This window comes from Hyla sarda, chromosome 6 (assembly GCF_029499605.1).
Source record: "Hyla sarda isolate aHylSar1 chromosome 6, aHylSar1.hap1, whole genome shotgun sequence".
NCBI classification, from domain to species: domain Eukaryota; kingdom Metazoa; phylum Chordata; class Amphibia; order Anura; family Hylidae; genus Hyla; species Hyla sarda.
Genome location: NC_079194.1, coordinates 146,142,286 through 146,159,713, shown reverse-complemented (window position 1 = coordinate 146,159,713; position 17,428 = coordinate 146,142,286). Strand labels below are relative to the sequence as shown.

General features: G+C 42.0%; 1 protein-coding gene across 2 annotated transcripts in view; it reads right to left on the bottom strand.

Moving 5' to 3' along the window:
• CRISPLD2 (cysteine rich secretory protein LCCL domain containing 2) overlaps positions 1–17,428 on the bottom strand; it is a 62,308-nt gene that overhangs the window by 12,391 nt on the left and 32,489 nt on the right. For both annotated transcript variants that reach the window (XM_056525485.1, XM_056525486.1), the window contains exons 3-8: positions 12,747–12,865; positions 12,491–12,623; positions 12,034–12,149; positions 9,617–9,717; positions 6,933–7,085; positions 4,507–4,567 (exon numbers count right to left, since the gene is read on the bottom strand). In XM_056525485.1, coding sequence (XP_056381460.1) covers positions 4,507–4,567; positions 6,933–7,085; positions 9,617–9,717; positions 12,034–12,149; positions 12,491–12,623; positions 12,747–12,865 — 683 coding nt within the window. The remainder of the gene's footprint in view (positions 1–4,506; positions 4,568–6,932; positions 7,086–9,616; positions 9,718–12,033; positions 12,150–12,490; positions 12,624–12,746; positions 12,866–17,428) is intronic.

Sequence of the window (17,428 nt, the reverse complement as noted above, 5' to 3'; positions counted from 1 at the left end):
TTCTAGGTCCAAGGGTTTAGGCCGGGCGTTGATGAGTCAGTGAGTCAAGCCTTCTCTCTTTATTTATTTATATATATATATATATATATATATATATATATATATATATATATATATATTATTATTATTATTATCTTAAGGAATGAACCATAACAAGGACATTTCGTTTATTTTGCCACTTCACCCCGAAACCCAATAAAAGATCTCTTAAACAGTCTTTGTATTATGCCACCAGCGCTACATGTTCTCCATACATTCTCCATGACTCAGCGCCAGCAATGACTAAGCCTTTTCATCCCACTATGGATTGTTATGTCACCATGGTTACCCCAAATTTACATCCCCAGCAAAACCTATTTATCTCTATCAAGAATGTGAAGGGTGAAGAATAAAAGGCCTTAGATAAACAGTGAACATGTGAGCAAGAAGGTGCCGGAGACGCTGCTCACAACATAACTGAGCCAAAAATGGTGTTTTCTGTGGATTTCACTGAACAGGGAATGTTTTTAGTACAAATCCAACTGTTCTGCCTGGAATGTCAGCAAAATATTCATCCAAAGCCGATTTATTACTCTCTATGAGGAAGGCCTCATGACAGGTGGTGGGCATACAATGTGGTTCCCCACATGTATTTGTGGTGTCCCGGTACTGGACATGGTCCTGTACCTTTGGTCGTAAGTCCCCATAGTCAGAGTTCCTCCGTGCTGTTAGGATTTTCTTAGTGGGATAACCCTCAGTCGCCTCATAAATCTGTAATTTATTGTATATATTTAGAATATTTAATAATATAAAGGTTACTTACAGGACCTTAGGTCATGTGATTCATAGTAAATGTGTTATGCTAAAGTTAAGGACCTTTCAGGTCATGTGATTTAGTCATGTGATGTACCACAAACCTTTGTGATAGGACTGACAGGTTTGGGGAACCAATAAGCTTTGAGCCTGCCCCTTCAGATACAAGGGCACTGTGTCCAATCATTGCTCTCTTCCCCCCGGGATATGAACGCGATCGGAGCTCTGTGCATATCTACAAGACTAATTAGGCCTGAAGCCTATCTCTTCAACTTCTTGATAACCGTGAGTCTATCAAACTCCAATCCAGCTAATTGTACGTGACTACTGGACCTAAATCAAACCCCTAAATTCAGTGGAACAGCGTAAAGCAAGCCTCAAAGCTTATTCCCTACAAAGTCCCAACCAGCCTGTGAGGAGCCTAAAGTCCGGTCCTCTTGCAAAGACTGTTTGCTGATTGCATCCTGCATAAAATCTGCAGTAAAGTTATTTCCTGTTTATTACAATTCCGGTTGTGGACAATCCTTTATTCCTCCCTATTGTTCCTAGGACGGGTGGCGGTAGGATTTATATATATATATGCAGAGGAACCCGCACCCTGGCGTCACGACAGTTAAGGGTTAATGCTACACCCTCTCATCATTGCATAGCTACACCCTATTCACCCTGCACCCCCCAAGCTACCACATCTTCTTCAGACAATCTGAACCCTTTCCTGTAAATGGGCACCAGTCAGCCATATTTGGTGTTATTTGCTGCCGATTTGAAGATTATCAAAAACTGCTATAATTTCTGTTCCAGTAATATTAATCACACCTTTTTTTTCTCTTTTGTGCTGCTCTGAAAATATGTGAAAATTCGTTTGCGCATCCCTTTTGTTTGTTTTTTCGCTCAATGGTTTATTTTTTTATTTTTTTCAGCACAGCCATATTGGATTATTTGGGGCCAAAATTGCTGAGTTTAGCACCAAAATTGGCAATTTTTGCGCCAAGCTTTACATCCGGGAAAATTCTGGTGGAAACATCTCAGGAAATATTCAATGGTTACTAGTGCCCAGACAAGTGATAACTGTATAAATAAAACATTTCTGAGCTTAAATGTGAGTGCAGGTGCAGTGACCAAGAAAAAAAAAAAGTTTTTAATAAAATGTTTCAATAATAATAATATTTTTTTTTATAATTACTTAAATAACACCTCCCCCCCCCCCAAAAAAAAAAAAACAATAAAACAACCATTTCTGTGGTGTGAAATTTTTGATGTAAACTGGACTCTCACCCCTTTGAAAATATCATGTAAAGCAGACAATATATGTGGACACGCCCACTTTTACAAAACTGACGTTAACAGTGTAAACCGCGGCACAAAGCTCTTTGAAAAATTTGGGCGCGTAATTGACTTTTTTTGGGCGCAAAATTCTTTGAGAATCTTCCCCATTGTGCTGTGTGCTCATAGATGTCTCCAATTTGTTCCCCCGTCCCCTATTGTGGCATACAGTCTCAAAGACAAAGAGAGAGAAGCTGCAGCTGCAGTTCCCCCCTCCCCTATATCTTGCTATCTGCCATTTCATTTTTCTACATATGACTGAGGAAGCTTGTGAACATTTATATAGAGCAGTGTTTCCCAACCAGTGTGCCTCCAGCTGTTGCAAAACTACAACTCCCAGAATGCCCGGACAGCCTTTAGCTGTCCGGGCATGCAGGGAGTTGTAGTTTTGAAACAGCTGGAGGCACACTGGTTGGGAAACACTGACATGGAGGTTTCAAGCAGAGAAAGAACCATCTGTTGGGAAGTAGGATAATAACGTTGTCTCCAAATATTACAGTTTTCTCTCTTAGGGTGTATTCACACGGCCGTATGCCCCGTTCCGTTTAAAAAAAAAAACAGATTTTAAAAAACGGATAGAAATGGCTGATAAAACGGGTAACCGTTTTGAAGCGTTTGTAACCGTTTTTAATCCGTTTTTTTTTTAATGAAAAAAATCAGCAACCTACAGACTCCTGCAGCCAGGACTAGTACTACTCCCATCATGGAACAGACTTGTTTCCATGGTGGGAGTAGTAGTTCCTGGCTGCAGGAGTCTGCCAGTGGCTGGGGAGGCTACATTAGTGCTTGTTCTAGTACAGGGGCTGAGGGATTGAACGCACCGGGTCTCACTTCTGAGACCCTATTCGATCAGAATGTATTAAGCAGGGGAGCGGGCAGCATGGTCCACAACTCATCGATGTACACAATGTATTTTACTTTCATTTTTAAATTCCCCGTGGGGAGCTCTGAATGGCCCGTACTGAGGAGCCATTCAGGGCTCCCTGCAGGGATTTTTAAAATGGACAATGTATATTAAAAGCGCTGTGGGGGGCAGATAATACTATATATCTGGCCCCCCACAGCACTTCTATATAATATGCCCCTGCAGCACTATGTATGAATAGTATTCTATCAGCAGCATCGCGCTGGCGGCGGCTGGTGTGATGCTCTGCAAGTAAAAGACTATTCACAGATAGCGCTGCATTAATGACATATGCGCCAGCAGGGGGGGTCACATAGATGCGCTGGCGGGGGGGTATATATTGATAATTGCGCTGGCGGGGGTATATAATTATAAAAGCGCAGGTGGGGGTTGCATTATAAATGCACTGGCGGGGAGTCACATATATATATACTGCGGGGGTATATATTTTTGCGCTGGCGGGGGTTATATTTTTATAAATGCGCTGGGGGGCTAGATATATAGCGCTATATATCTTGCCCCCCACAGCGCTTTTAATATACATTGTCCATTTTAAAAATCCCCGCAGGGAGCCCTAATTGGCTCCTCGGTACTGGCCATTCAGAGCTCCCCGCGGGGAATTTAAAAATGAAAGTAAAATACATCGGTGATCGCAGGGTTGCGGACCATGCCGCCCGCTCCCCTGCTTAATAACTTCTGATCGGATCGGATCTCAGAAGTGAGACCCGTTGCGATCAATCCCTCTGCCCCTGTACTACAACCCCCATCATGGAACAGAGTCTGATCCATGATGGGGGTTGTAGTACAAACACTAATGTGGTCCCCCCAGCCACTGGCAGACTCCTGCAGCCGGGGAATTACAACTCCCATCATGGAACAGACTTGTTTCCATGATGAGAGTAGTAGTAGTCCCACAACACTGTAGGAGTCTGCTGATGTCACCTCTTCTGAGCATGCTCAGATGTACTTACGGATATTTTAAACCTGGGTGCAAACGGATGACATTAAAGGTTCATCCGTTTGCCATAGACTTCAATGTTAAAATTATGATGTCCGTGTTTTCTTCCGTTTTTTTCACGGAAGAAAAAATACTGCATGTGCCGTTTTTTTCTTCCATGAAAAAAACGGAAATGAGTGCAAACGGGTGCACACCGATGTTAACGGATTGTAAAAAAAAATCCCATTGACATGAAGCGGATTTTTTTTTAAACCGTTTATAATCCGTGTACAATCTGCAAAAACGGAACTGAAATGGGTATAAAGAAAACGGGGGCAAACGGCCGTGTGAACGCACCCTTACCTTTTTACTGCAGACCTTATGTAATAAAAAAAACTGTGAATACAGGTACACACTCTTCTTCACAGCAGAATGCAAAACAATGCAACAAAAAATATTTTCAGAGGCCACAGGCAGAGAAGTATTATACTGTCAGCAATGTACAGCAAATCAAACCAGGAAGCAGGGAGATTGCTCAGAAGGCTTGTACCTGTTACAGGTGGATCCTTTGCACTTGTCCCTCATCCTTGTTTCACATTTGATGACTTGAGCTAGAAAAGAAAATTGGGTTTCAAGAAAATATTTTCAGTGTTTTACCACTGATCTGTATTGAATGGATAGGATGTATAGATGGATAGACTGTATTCTCAGTGATGTCACTGCTGTTCTCTAGTGAATGGATAGGATGTATTCTCAGTGATGTCACTGCTGTTCTCTAGTGAATGGATAGGATGTATTCTCAGTGATGTCACTGCTGTTCTCTAGTGAATGGATAGGATGTATTCTCAGTGATGTCACTGCTGTTCTCTAGTGAATGGATAGACTGTATTCTCAGTGATGTCACTGCTGTTCTCTAGTGAATGGATAGGCTGTATTCTCAGTAATGTCACTGTTGTTCTCTAGTGAATGGATAAGATGCATTCTCAGTGATGTCACTGCTGTTCTCTAGTGAATGGATAGGATGTATTCTCAGTGATGTCACTGCTGTTCTCTAGTGAATGGATAGGATGTATTCTCAGTGATGTCACTGCTGTTCTCTAGTGAATGGATAGGCTGTATTCTCAGTGATGTCACTGCTGTTCTCTAGTGAATGGATAAGATGCATTCTCAGTGATGTCACTACTGTTCTCTAGTGAATGGATAGGCTGTATTCTCAGTGATGTCACTGCTGTTCTCTAGTGAATGGATAGGATGTATTCTCAGTGATGTCACTGCTGTTCTCTAGTGAATGGATAGGATGTATTCTCAGTGATGTCACTGCTGTTCTCTAGTGAATGGATAGACTGTATTCTCAGTGATGTCACTGCTGTTCTCTAGTGAATGTATAGGATGTATTCTCAGTGATATCACTGCTGTTCTCTAGTGAATGGATAGGATGTATTCTCAGGGATGTCACTGCTGTTCTCTAGTGAATGGATAGGATGTATTCTCAGTGATGTCACTGCTGTTCTCTAGTGAATAGATGGGATGTATTCTCAGTGATGTCACTGCTGTTCTCTAGTGAATGGATAGGCTGTATTGTCAGTGATGTCACTGCTGTTCTCTAGTGAATATATAGGATGTATTCTCAGTGATGTCACTGCTGTTCTCTAGTGAATGGATAGGATGTATTCTCAGTGATGTCACTGCTATTCTCTAGTGAATGGATAGGCTGTATTCTCAGTGATGTCACTGCTGATCTCTAGTGAATGGATAGGCTGTATTCTCAGTGATGTCACTGCTGTTCTCTAGTGAATGGATAGGATGTATTCTCAGTGATGTCACTGCGGTTCTCTAGTGAATGGATAGGATGTATTCTCAGTGATGTCACAGCTGTTCTCTAGTGAATGGATAGACTGTATTCTCAGTGATGTCACTGTTGTTCTCTAGTGAATGGATAGGATGTATTCTCAGTGATGTCACTGCTGTTCTCTAGTGAATGGATAGGCTGTATTCTCAGTGATGTCACTGCTGTTCCCTAGTGAATGGATAGGATGTATTCTCAGTGATGTCACTGCTGTTCTCTAGTGAATGGATAGGCTGTATTCTCAGTGATGTCACTGATATTCTCTAGTGAATGGATAGGATGTATTCTCAGTGATGTCACTGCTGTTCTCTAGTGAATGTATTCTCAGTGACGTCACTGCTGTTCTCAAGTGAAAGGATAGGCTGTATTCTCAGTGATATCACTACTGTTCTCTAGTGAATGGATATGATGTATTCTCAGTGATGTCACTGCTGTTCTCTAGTGAATGGATAGGACGTATTCTCAGTAATGTCACTACTGTTCTCTAGTGAATGGATAGGATGTATTCTCAGTGATGTCACTGCTGTTCTCTAGTGAATGGATAGGATGCATTCTCAGTAATGTCACTACTGTTCTCTAGTGAATGGATAGGATGTATTCTCAGTGATGTCACTGCTGTTCTCTAGTGAATGGATAGGACGTATTCTCAGTAATGTCACTACTGTTCTCTAGTGAATGGATAGGATGTATTCTCAGTGATGTCACTGCTGTTCTCTAGTGAATGGATAGGCTGTATTCTCAGTGATGTCACTGTTGTTCTCTAGTGAATGGATAGGATGTATTCTCAGTGAAGTCACTGCTGATCTCTAGTGAATAGATAGGATGTATTCTCAGTAATGTCACTGCTGTTCTCTAGTGAATGGATAGGATGTATTCTCAGTGATATCACTGCTGTTCTCTAGTGAATGGATAGGATGTATTTTCAGTGATGTCACTGATGTTCTCTAGTGAATGGATAGGCTGTATTCTCAGTGATGTCACTACTGTTCTCTAGAGAATTGATAGGCTGCATTTTCAGTGATCTCACCACTGTCATCTAGTGAATGAATAGAAATTTTCCCTCTCAGTCAGATTGGGGCTTGCTAGTTGCAGCAGTGTTTCCCCTAAGTGACATAAATGTGTGCTCTTACTCATAAGGTTCACGTTGGCTGGCTGCGTCGTTTTTGGCACGACTTTGGGCTTGTTGATCTTTTCATGCACCCAGATCAGTGTCTCTTCAGGAATACGAGGAGATTCAATCTCATTGGTTTCATCAGTCTCCACTGCCCCAGTGTTCTTGTCTCCTGCAGGGTGAAAACAGGACATTATGCAACATAATAATCAGCAAATGTTCCCAAGAACACAAGATTTTAACATGGCAAAAACAAGACAAGAAAACAATGACAATCATTTCTGGAATCTCTATAAACCTTAAGAACCCAGGACATTTCATCCAACACAAGGAATGCCGCTTATGGCAGTTCAAACTTCCTCTCAAATATAAGGTCATACAAAGCAACACTCTACACGAGCAGCACTAAAAATAGTGACAAGAGGTTCAGTGAGAGAAGGTTCTGGAAAATCTGCTTCTCATTTACTTGTGTCAACAAGAATCACAGCAGATAATCGCTAAATGTCCAACACAGAGAGTCATTAACAACCATGGATTTAAAGTGCCAGCAGCAAAGAACTGGAAAAACGCTGTATAACATAGTCATACAAAAAATACATTGGCGCTGGATGTTATGGGATGTCAGAGTTATACAGCAGTGGGTCTTCTAGGTCACACTAGTCATGAATTATTCAATCTCAATTTACTGCAGTGTACTGCAACGTCAATACATGAATGAAACGAGTAAGACCTGATGCCTTATGACCAATGTTCAGACGATGCTCCTATAAGTCTAACCGTGCCTTTATTGCAGCCCATAAACCACCAGACGTATTTTGGCACAGTATCAGGTGAATGAGGACTTAATGGAAAATACATGAGAGCAAAATGTGTAATAGGCACGTAATCCTGGAGGCAGATTCCAGGTTTTTATTGTTAAAATAATAGAGCAGATTCCCTTTTCATCACTGGAATCTCAATATTTGGTTGCGGGGCAGCAGTCAATGCCAAAGTGAGCTCCCCTGATCACTGAAGCAGGACAGTAGAGCAACTAACATCTGATGACAACTGCTTTTAGTCATTCAGGAAAATGAGTAAAGAGCTTAATGGCCCAAAACAATGGTGTGATATATTCAAGATGGTGTTAGCCATATTCGGATGGAGTTGCCTTCTGGTTTTACAGAGAGGGATAGAGACACCTCCTGGTCCTAAAAGGATGGATGGAGCCACCCACTGGTCATAAGAGAAAAATAGAGCTGCCTACTGGTCATAAAAGGTTAGAACAAACTTGTGGTTATAGAGAGAATAATGAAGCTACCTCCTGGTCATCAGAGAAGGATGGAGCTACTTTCTTGTCATCATAAAAGCATGGAACTACCTCCCTGGGAGAATATTGGAGCTCACCTTGCACACAAGGGAAAGAAGGAGCTACATTCTAGTCATCAAGACATCCTTCTCCAATCTCCTGGTCTTCTGAGAAAGAAGGGGCTAACACCTGGTCATTGGAAAAGGATGGAGCTAACACCTGGTCATCTGAGAAGGATAGAGCTAACACCTGGTCATTGGAAAAGGATGGAGATAACACCTGGTCATCAGAGAAGGATAGAGCTAACACCTGGTCATCAGAGAAGAATAGAGCTAACGTCTAGTCTATGGAGAAGTATGGAGCTAACACCTGGTTTATGGAGAAGGATGGAGCTAACACCTGGTCATTGGAAAAGGATGGAGCTAACACCTGGTCATTGGAAAAGGATGGAGCTAACACCTGGTCATCAGAGAAGGATAGAGCTAACACCTGGTCATCAGAGAAGGATAGAGCTAACACCTGGTCATCAGAGAAGGATAGAGCGAACGTCTAGTGTATGGAGAAGAATGGAGCAAACACCTGGTCTATGGAGAAGGATGGAGCTAACACCTGGTCTATGGAGAAGGATGGAGCTAACACCTGGTCTGTGGAGAAGGATGGAGCGAACACCTGGTCTATGGAGAAGGATAGAGCTAACACCTGATCTATGGAGAAGGATCGAGCTAACACCTGGTCATCAGAGGATAGAGCTAACGTCTAGTCTATAGAGAAGGATGGAGCTAACACCTGGTCTATGGAGAAGGATGGAGCTAACATTTGGTCATCAAGAAAAGGATGGAGCTAACTCCTGGTCTTTGGAGAAGGATGGAGCCAACACTTGGTCATTAGAGAAGGATAGAGCTAACACCTGTCCCTCAGAGAAGAATGAAGCTATGTGCTGGTCAATGAAGAAGAATGGAGCTCTGTCCAGTCAAGATAGAAGCTAGTCTGCCAGTAAAAAAAATAATAATAATAAAAAAAAAAAAGATGGAGCTAACTCCTAGATATTCGATAACAATCAGGCTATCTTCCTTTAACACTAGAAGGGTGGAGCTACATTTTGGTGCTTACTGGCATGCATTCTCCAGTGAGACATGAACCCTGCTTTCATCCTAAGCTTTTTGGTTTGTGAATTTATTACTAGAAGTACATTCTCATATTTGTACAGGCAGAACACTAGCAGAGAGCACATGGAGAATGAACCCCCTGATCTGAGCAAATCTTGGCAATAGCTGAATAGTTTAGGATAGTAATTTAAGCATTTCAGGTATGATCTTAGGGGTAAGTGATCTTTACATTTTAGGCTTTGATTTCTCTGGATTGTGACAAAATAGATGTTAACAGAAGAGACAGAACCACTTCCCTGTAACATTAGATACCTTTGTAGCAGAGGTTATTTTTGCAGTTTCCTCCATAGATGGGTGGACACTCAGAGCAAGGTCGGCCATTCTTATAAGGGGCTTCACCAATCCAGTTTCCCCTAAAAAGGAACATAAAATGTCATCAGTATGATATATCTTCTGCGCTGTTGGGAGATCATAAATGGCTGCAGAGTGTGTAGCTGGTGATGGTGACCAGGATGTACAGGAACAGAACACAAAACTTGTAAATAAAATATAAAAATATATTTTTCCTCCATCATACTGTAATATCCCATATGTCAGGTTGAGACCCTCAATGACCTGGGGGCTCCCCTGCAGCATCTCCACTTGTTGTTTCCAGAATGTTGTGTATACTGCTTTAATATATAGACAGGATCCTAATGTATAGATAGAGCACTGTGAGAGGTTGTCTAAAGGACCTGTAAGTCTGTCACATGTTATGTTATGCAGTCACATGATTTGTTGTCACATGTTCTCCCAGAGAGCACCAGCTTAACCTATGACCCGCAGCTTGACCAATGGGCTTTAGTCCAGCCCCCTACTATAAAAAGGGGCGGCCATTACAATTCACTCTCTTATCTCTTACCACCTGCTACTGAGCACAGCAAACACCAGAGATCTCAGTGCTAGTGATCAGCTACCTGGAAGGCCACAAAGCTACAGTCATTCCAGTAAGTCAAAAGTCTATGTCTGCTGTCACTACAAGTAGTCAAGTCCTGCACATAGTCAAACCTCAAGATAATTGTTTCAAGTCTATTACAAGTATAATTGGTCCCAGCAAGCTGCGAGGTCTTCTGGGTTCCTTGCCACCTCTCTGGGAATCTGGCCTAGCTGTGAAGATAATTCCATCTGTCTTAACCTCAGTAAAGCCTCTGTTAACCCTTTAACCACCAAGGACGTAGATTTACGTCCTTGGCCAGCTCCAGCGATATAATGCGGGGTCACGTGGTGACCCCGTGTCATATCGGGTCAGTCCCGGCATGTATCTGAAGCCAGGACCCGGGGCTAATAGCGCGCGGCAGTGATCGCGGTGCCGCGTGCTATTAATCTTTTAGACCAAAGTAAAAGCTTACCGGCTGCTCAGTGGTGATGATCGGGACCACTGCAGTGAAAGTGCAGTGTCCCGATCAGCTAGGACACGAGCAGAGGTCCTCTTATCTTCCTCCGGCACGTTCCTTCGGCGATTGATTGCTCCAAGCCCGAGATGCAGGCTTGAGCAATCGACCACCGATAACACTGATCAATGCAAAGCCATGGCTTTGCAGTGAATAGTGTAAAATATCAGTGTGTGCAGTGTTATAGCCCCCTATGAGAGCTATAACACTGCAAAAAAAAAGTGTAAAAAAAAGTCAATCAATGTAATTTAACCCTTTCCCTAATAAAAGTCCAAATCACCCCCCTTTTCCCATAAAAAAACCCATGTAAATAAAAATAAATATAAACATATGTGGTATCGCCGCGTGCATAAATGTCCGAACTATAAAAAATATATAATTAATTAAACCGCACGGTCAATGGCGTACGCACAAAAATAAAATCCAAAGTCCAAAATAAAATTCTTGGTCACTTTTTATATCATGAAAAAATGAATAAAAAGCGATCAAAAAGTCCGATCAATACAAAAATGGTACCGCTACAAACTTCAGATCACAGCACAAAAATGAGCCCTCATACTGCCCCATATGCAGTAATATAAAAAAGTTATAGGGGTCAGAAGATGACAATTTTAAACGTATAAATTTTCCTGTATGTAGTTATGATTTTTTCCAGAAGTATATCAAAATCAATCCTATATAAGTAGGGTATCATTTTAATTGTACGGACCTACAGAATAAAGATAAGGTGTCATTTTTACTTAAAAATGTACTGCGTAGAAAGGGAAGCCCCAAAAATTACAAAATGGCGGTTTTTCTTCAATTTTGTCGCACAATAATTTTTTTTCCCATTTCGCTGTAGATTTTTTGGGTAAAATGACTGATGTCACTTCAAAATAGAATTGGTGGCGCAAAAAATAAGCCATCATGTGGATTTTTAGGTGCAAAATTGAAAGGGTTATGATTTTTAAAATGTGAGGAGGAAAAAACTGAAAAACCCGTGGTCCTTAAGGGGTTAAACCATAACTGGTTATGGACTCTCCTTTCCTTAACTAGCCATTGGAATAGCAGAGATAACGTTTGCGTGATTCCGGTACCAAAAAACACTCTGGCATCACGAACACTAGGGGTTAATAACATCTTGCCCCCGGGTTAATACCATCTAACCCCACCACCTACACCAATACAACCGTGGTCCACCACAATACTGTTAACAGTCACTATTACAGGATGAATTACAGACACTGGGTGAGCAGTTTTCCAAACCTATGGCTGGCAATGAAGGGTATTCTTGTGCCTTGTACATGACTGAGCTCTTACTTTGGGGAATAGTTGCAGACGAGGTAGACAGCGTTCTCCCAAATCTCTCCCCACACGTTCATCCTCTTGCAGACATTCACCGCACAGCCCACTTTAGTGGTTGTGGCCCAGACGATCTGGAGATGGGAAAGACAAGTTGAATAGTTGCAGGTTCTTGATGGATAGGGGGCGGGTCAACTGTGGTCAAAAGCTTAGGGGGCTCAATGGGAGGTCGGGTTATGGTAAGGCCTCAGATAAACTTCTGTGGAAACATCTCAGGTAGAAACTGTTTATCCAGCTATGTCAATTGGTGGTTTGTGGCTCTTCTTAGTGCAGAATCCTACAGGAACATCCCAGACTGTGGTGGTGATGCTACTGGGTTATTACTCCCAGGCCTCAACTATCTATGACTTTTCTACCTATCCCTGATCCTGTAGTGACTAGAATGCATCTATTTAATCAACCTTTACCCACCTACCTGGGTGTAATGGGTGCACATTGGCCCTGAGCATCGTTCTGGACAGAAGGGGTTACATTCATGGGGGTATGGATATGTGTAATCCTTGACCTCATCATACCAGGACTGGACATGAAATGCTGGAGTCCGATACCTTAGTGAAGAGGTTGGAAAGAATATAATACATGGTTTCATTATAGTCTGTTAATGTAAAAAGAATGCAGATGACAGAAGACCACTGGACATTACAGCAGTCAATTTTGGATTTTGTCCTTACCTGCCCCAGTGCACTGCCAGGTTCTGTCCAATGGACATGATAAGGTTGGAAGGTCCGTGCTCCCACATGCACTGCTGAGCCCAGGCTTCAGATGACCTCTCTAGCTCATCGTCCCATGTCTGCAGAGATTTAAAAAAACATAGATGTTATAATGTTACAAATAATTTTATTTTTCTTTGTTACTCATTTGCTGTCAGTGAATGGAAAGTTCATGGTTTACATCCAGAGGTTAAAAACCTGTCCTGACAATTCTTACACATGCTGCTAGAGGGTCTGTTATAATGTGAGGACAAGTGTAGACTAATCTCCAGAAATAAATCTAAGAGCTCAACCAGAAGAAACTCAGAGGACAATCTACAATGATTCATTCTAATAAACTCCTCAGCATCGTAAACAAGACAAGGCCAGGATAGCTTTTGGCCAGTTTCACACGGGTGTATTGTGGACGCATTTTTGCGTCAGTCTTACAGACGCAAGTCCTAGTCCCAACATGTTTCTGATGACTTGAACTGACAGCAGCCAGTTAAGGTCATGAGAATCACAGTCAGGCTGGGACTTGGAGTCCTAAATACAGATGCAATGCGCGTTAAACTGGCCGTAAGATGTAAGCAAAGATTTTTTAAAATATTGACAACAAGCATAGATTTTGGAAATATTAAGAAATAAATAAAAATTTCTAAGTATGTTAGGAAGCTGCAAAACTTTCTGGTTTTATCCCAACCGCAAGCGTTAGTTAGTAAAACCAGCTGTTCCCACTCAATCCAGGGTCAGGGAATATGACCCAGAAAATCTGCACCTCAGACTTTGGCGGCTGAACTGTACATGTGACCTGAAGATTGGGATTAGCTTCAGTCACCTGCAGAGCCTCCTTGTTGTGTTCCTGAGTTCAGTTAAGATTCTTATTCCTCCTTCTCCTGGCCACTTCCCGACTCGATTATCATTAAGCACAATGGATGACCTCGGCAGAAAATCTTACCCATTTTTTACAATGTATCTAGAGAGCAGACATGAAAGGGTTAACACCCCATAATTAACTATACAGAACCCTTTTTAAGTAACCAACTCATTGGACAATTGAGGCTGTGTTGAGCAGTTTTCTTACGGTTCTGTTGTACTTTGAAACACAACCAAAATTACATTTAAAAAAACATATGACTTTTGCTTAAAAGGTCTGCTATGAGGTTATTGCCAGAGGGTATTTTTTTCTGGGGGAAAAAATTTCTAAAATGTATTTCACCTATCCATTAGAGTTTTCGGGTGGCTGGATGTATATGTATTGTCTATTTTAGGTACTGGAGGTACTGTATTTCTGCAATACTCCTAAATCTAAGGTATACATTAAGGGTTTGTTATTTAAAGATTAACATTTCTCACATGCCTTGCATTTCACTGTACAGCTGAATGGTGATTTGGTCACATGTTGTCTCCTAGCCAGTAATTGCACGAGAAAGCCCCCGGTCCTCCTTCCACACATATGCTTCAGCTAACTCAAGTCATTGCTAGGCCTGCATCCTTCTAAGTCACATGTACCCTCAGTTGCTGTTCTGAATCCTAGTTCTAGTCCACGCTGCAAAGATACATTCAACATTTCTTAGCCTTCATGTAGAAGTTGTACAAGGACCTTTCTGTCTTTCACTGATCTATTATGGGCCTTTTCTAGTTGCCAGCCTGTCTGTCAAACAAAGGAGCCTCTCTGGATGCACCTTTCTTAGAGTCGTTTCACAGGTTACTGCCAAAAGAGTGAGTAAAGTGAAATCCGATATTACACCTTATACCACAGTTACCCAAGCCACGAGGATCCTCGTTCTGTATTGCCAGTAATTTAGACTCAAGAACTTGTGAACTAGAGAATGTTAATAACACTTACTAGTAATTGTTTGTTTGTTTTTGCTACACAGAATTGTACTTATCCCTACCTGGTGAACAGAAAAAAAATAGAGCGGTGGAAATGTAAAGGGTGCTGTCATGGTTTGAGGAAACACAATAACATGGCTATCTAGTGTAAAGCCTGCAACTTCCACTCCCCTTAATATCAGCTGTGGCAGCTCAGGAAATCTGCTCTGGAATTCAGACTACCCTTCAGGTGAACAGCTGATAGGGAGGGAAGCTTCTTTTCTGCAAAGGCAATTTTGTAGGAAATATTCAGTAATAACAAATTCCTGGTGCCTCCCTGCCTGTTCACCTGTGCTCCTAGCAAAGAGTTGTCTGACAATATTTTAACATGCTTGCCTTCTACCTGAGGGGCAGCTGCCAGAAGAGCTCTGTGGATGGCTAGAAGCTCCCTGTAATTTAAGGACCCCTGAGTTATGTCTGGTTCCTACCCCCTGGGACTGGCATATGTTGTTAAAGCTACCAGAGACCCTATCCTCTAGCTAAAACCTTTTTTCTTTGTTCCCCCTTACCAGGAAAGTGAGCAGAAAGTCAGATTTGATAACTTAATCTTTGCATTTAGCCCTTTTTATGACTCATTCCAAATACTTATGATCTCCAGCTTTAAATGCCATGCATGAATAAATCAAACATAAAGAAGAAAATGGAGCACTCACCCTGAAAGGTCTTCAGTTTGATGTCTTTTATTATGGTATGTTCAGACAGACACCATAGGGAGGTTCATTCAGGGAAGCAGGGATGCAGGAGAGGTAGGGAGGTTCACAGGGGCTACAATCATTTCATGCCTTCTGGTGCTTCCTCAGGCCCGTGAAAAAGCAATGGGAGAAGTGAAACAATTGTGGCCCCTGTGAATGTCCCAGCCTCTTTTGCACCACTGCTCTCCTGTATGAATTTCCATATTGTATCTACCTGAACATACCAAGAATAAAAGACCTCAAAATGAAACCCTTGCGGGCTCTGTATATTTTTATATGAAGCACTGCTAAGTCATTGGGAAGTTCATTCAGTCCTGGTAATATCACCTATGCCAATATAAAGACTTGCAGTGCAGTGCAGTGAACTTGTGCTATATGTGCTATATAAATTGTCAATCATGAACCTGGACTCGGGAAACGCAGGAAATTCTACTGTAAAATGACCCAACTGACATATTCAAGGTTATAATGACTCAGAATGACCCGTTAGACTTTTTCCCCAGAAAGAGCGAGATGGGTAGAACCCTAGCCTTTCCTGCCCTGCTGGTACTGGAAATAATACCCTCTTTTGACCAACCAAACCTACTACAGGCTACCTCCAGGAAAAGGAAACCACTAGGGCAGGAGAGAAGGAGCTTCTCTTTCATCTCCAGGTCCTTTCCATGGGGGCAGGGCCTATCTTTTTACGTTGTCATCATGGTGAGGGGAAAGCAGATACCTGAAGCTGGTCAACTTTATCGTAGTCCGTCTTGATGATGCCAGTCCCTGGAGCATGCAGTAACTGGATCCTGGTACAGGTGGTATTTCATATCCACTCCCAGGTAATTTTTCTTCCATTAAAGGGGTGTGAATCTGTAAACTTCTTCAGTATTCTTCATCCCATTATCAGATCAGGACTAGTTAGCAGAAGGATTTGGATGGAATTGTTAGGCTATGTTAACACATTGGAATGTCCGCAAGTAAAATCTCTGTGCAGACATTTCCAAGAAGGCACGCAGACGGCAATGCATTCTGTGCGGAGTCTGCAGAAACAATGAACAGATTCATTCTATCTGCAGACACAGAAATCGAATTTTACGTACCAGAAAAATATTGCGTGGAAATTCTGCCATGTGCACAGCACAGCAGAATAACGTTAAATTCAATGGGACTCTGCTGCAGGGGTATCTCCATGCGGATTTCCAATGCAGAACTCCACACGGAAATTCTGACATGTGAACATAGCCTAGAGTAAACAGTCTTAAATTTCAAGCTGCTTCCAGATTCTTAGCTGGATCTAAAGGCAACCCCCCTTTTCCCCTACTTTACTCCTCTGACATGATCCTCTCCTATCTTTGAGAGGTGGCCTGCAGGGAGGCTGCACTAGACACCTCACACTAGAAGAGTCTGCACTAAATTCCTCAGAGACTACTCTCATTTCACACAACTTTTTTCCTCTCACTATAGAGGCTGGACCAGACTAAGATCCTCCCCTCCCTCTGAAAGTTTCCTAGCTATGTGTAAGTTCTCCCAGCCATGCCTGGTACAATGTAATTTCAATTTAAAACAGTATAATAACATGTATAAAACATTAATATGAAAAACACATATCAAATGAGGCAGACAGCACCTAACCACAGAACTTGCAAGGATTCCAATGAGACCATGCCAGTACAACACAGCCACATTCAGTAGAGATGAGTATTGATATCACCTAATTTACACTATACGTTTACTGGAGAGTAGAGGTGTCATCACTGAGAACACATCCGATTCGTTCACTAGAGAACAGCAGTGACATCACTGAGAATACATCCGATCCGTTCACTAGAGAACAGCATTGACATCACTGAGAATACATCCTATCCATTCACTAGAGAACAGCAGTGACATCACTGTGAATACAGCCTATCCATTCACTAGAGAACAGCAATGACATCACTGATAATACATCCTATCCATTCACTAGAGAACAGCAGTGACATCACTGAGAATACATCCTATCCATTCAACAGAGAAGAGCAGTGACATCACTGTGAATACAGCCTATCCATTCACTAGATAACAGCAGTGACATCACTGATAATACATCCTATCCATTCACTAGAGAACAGCATT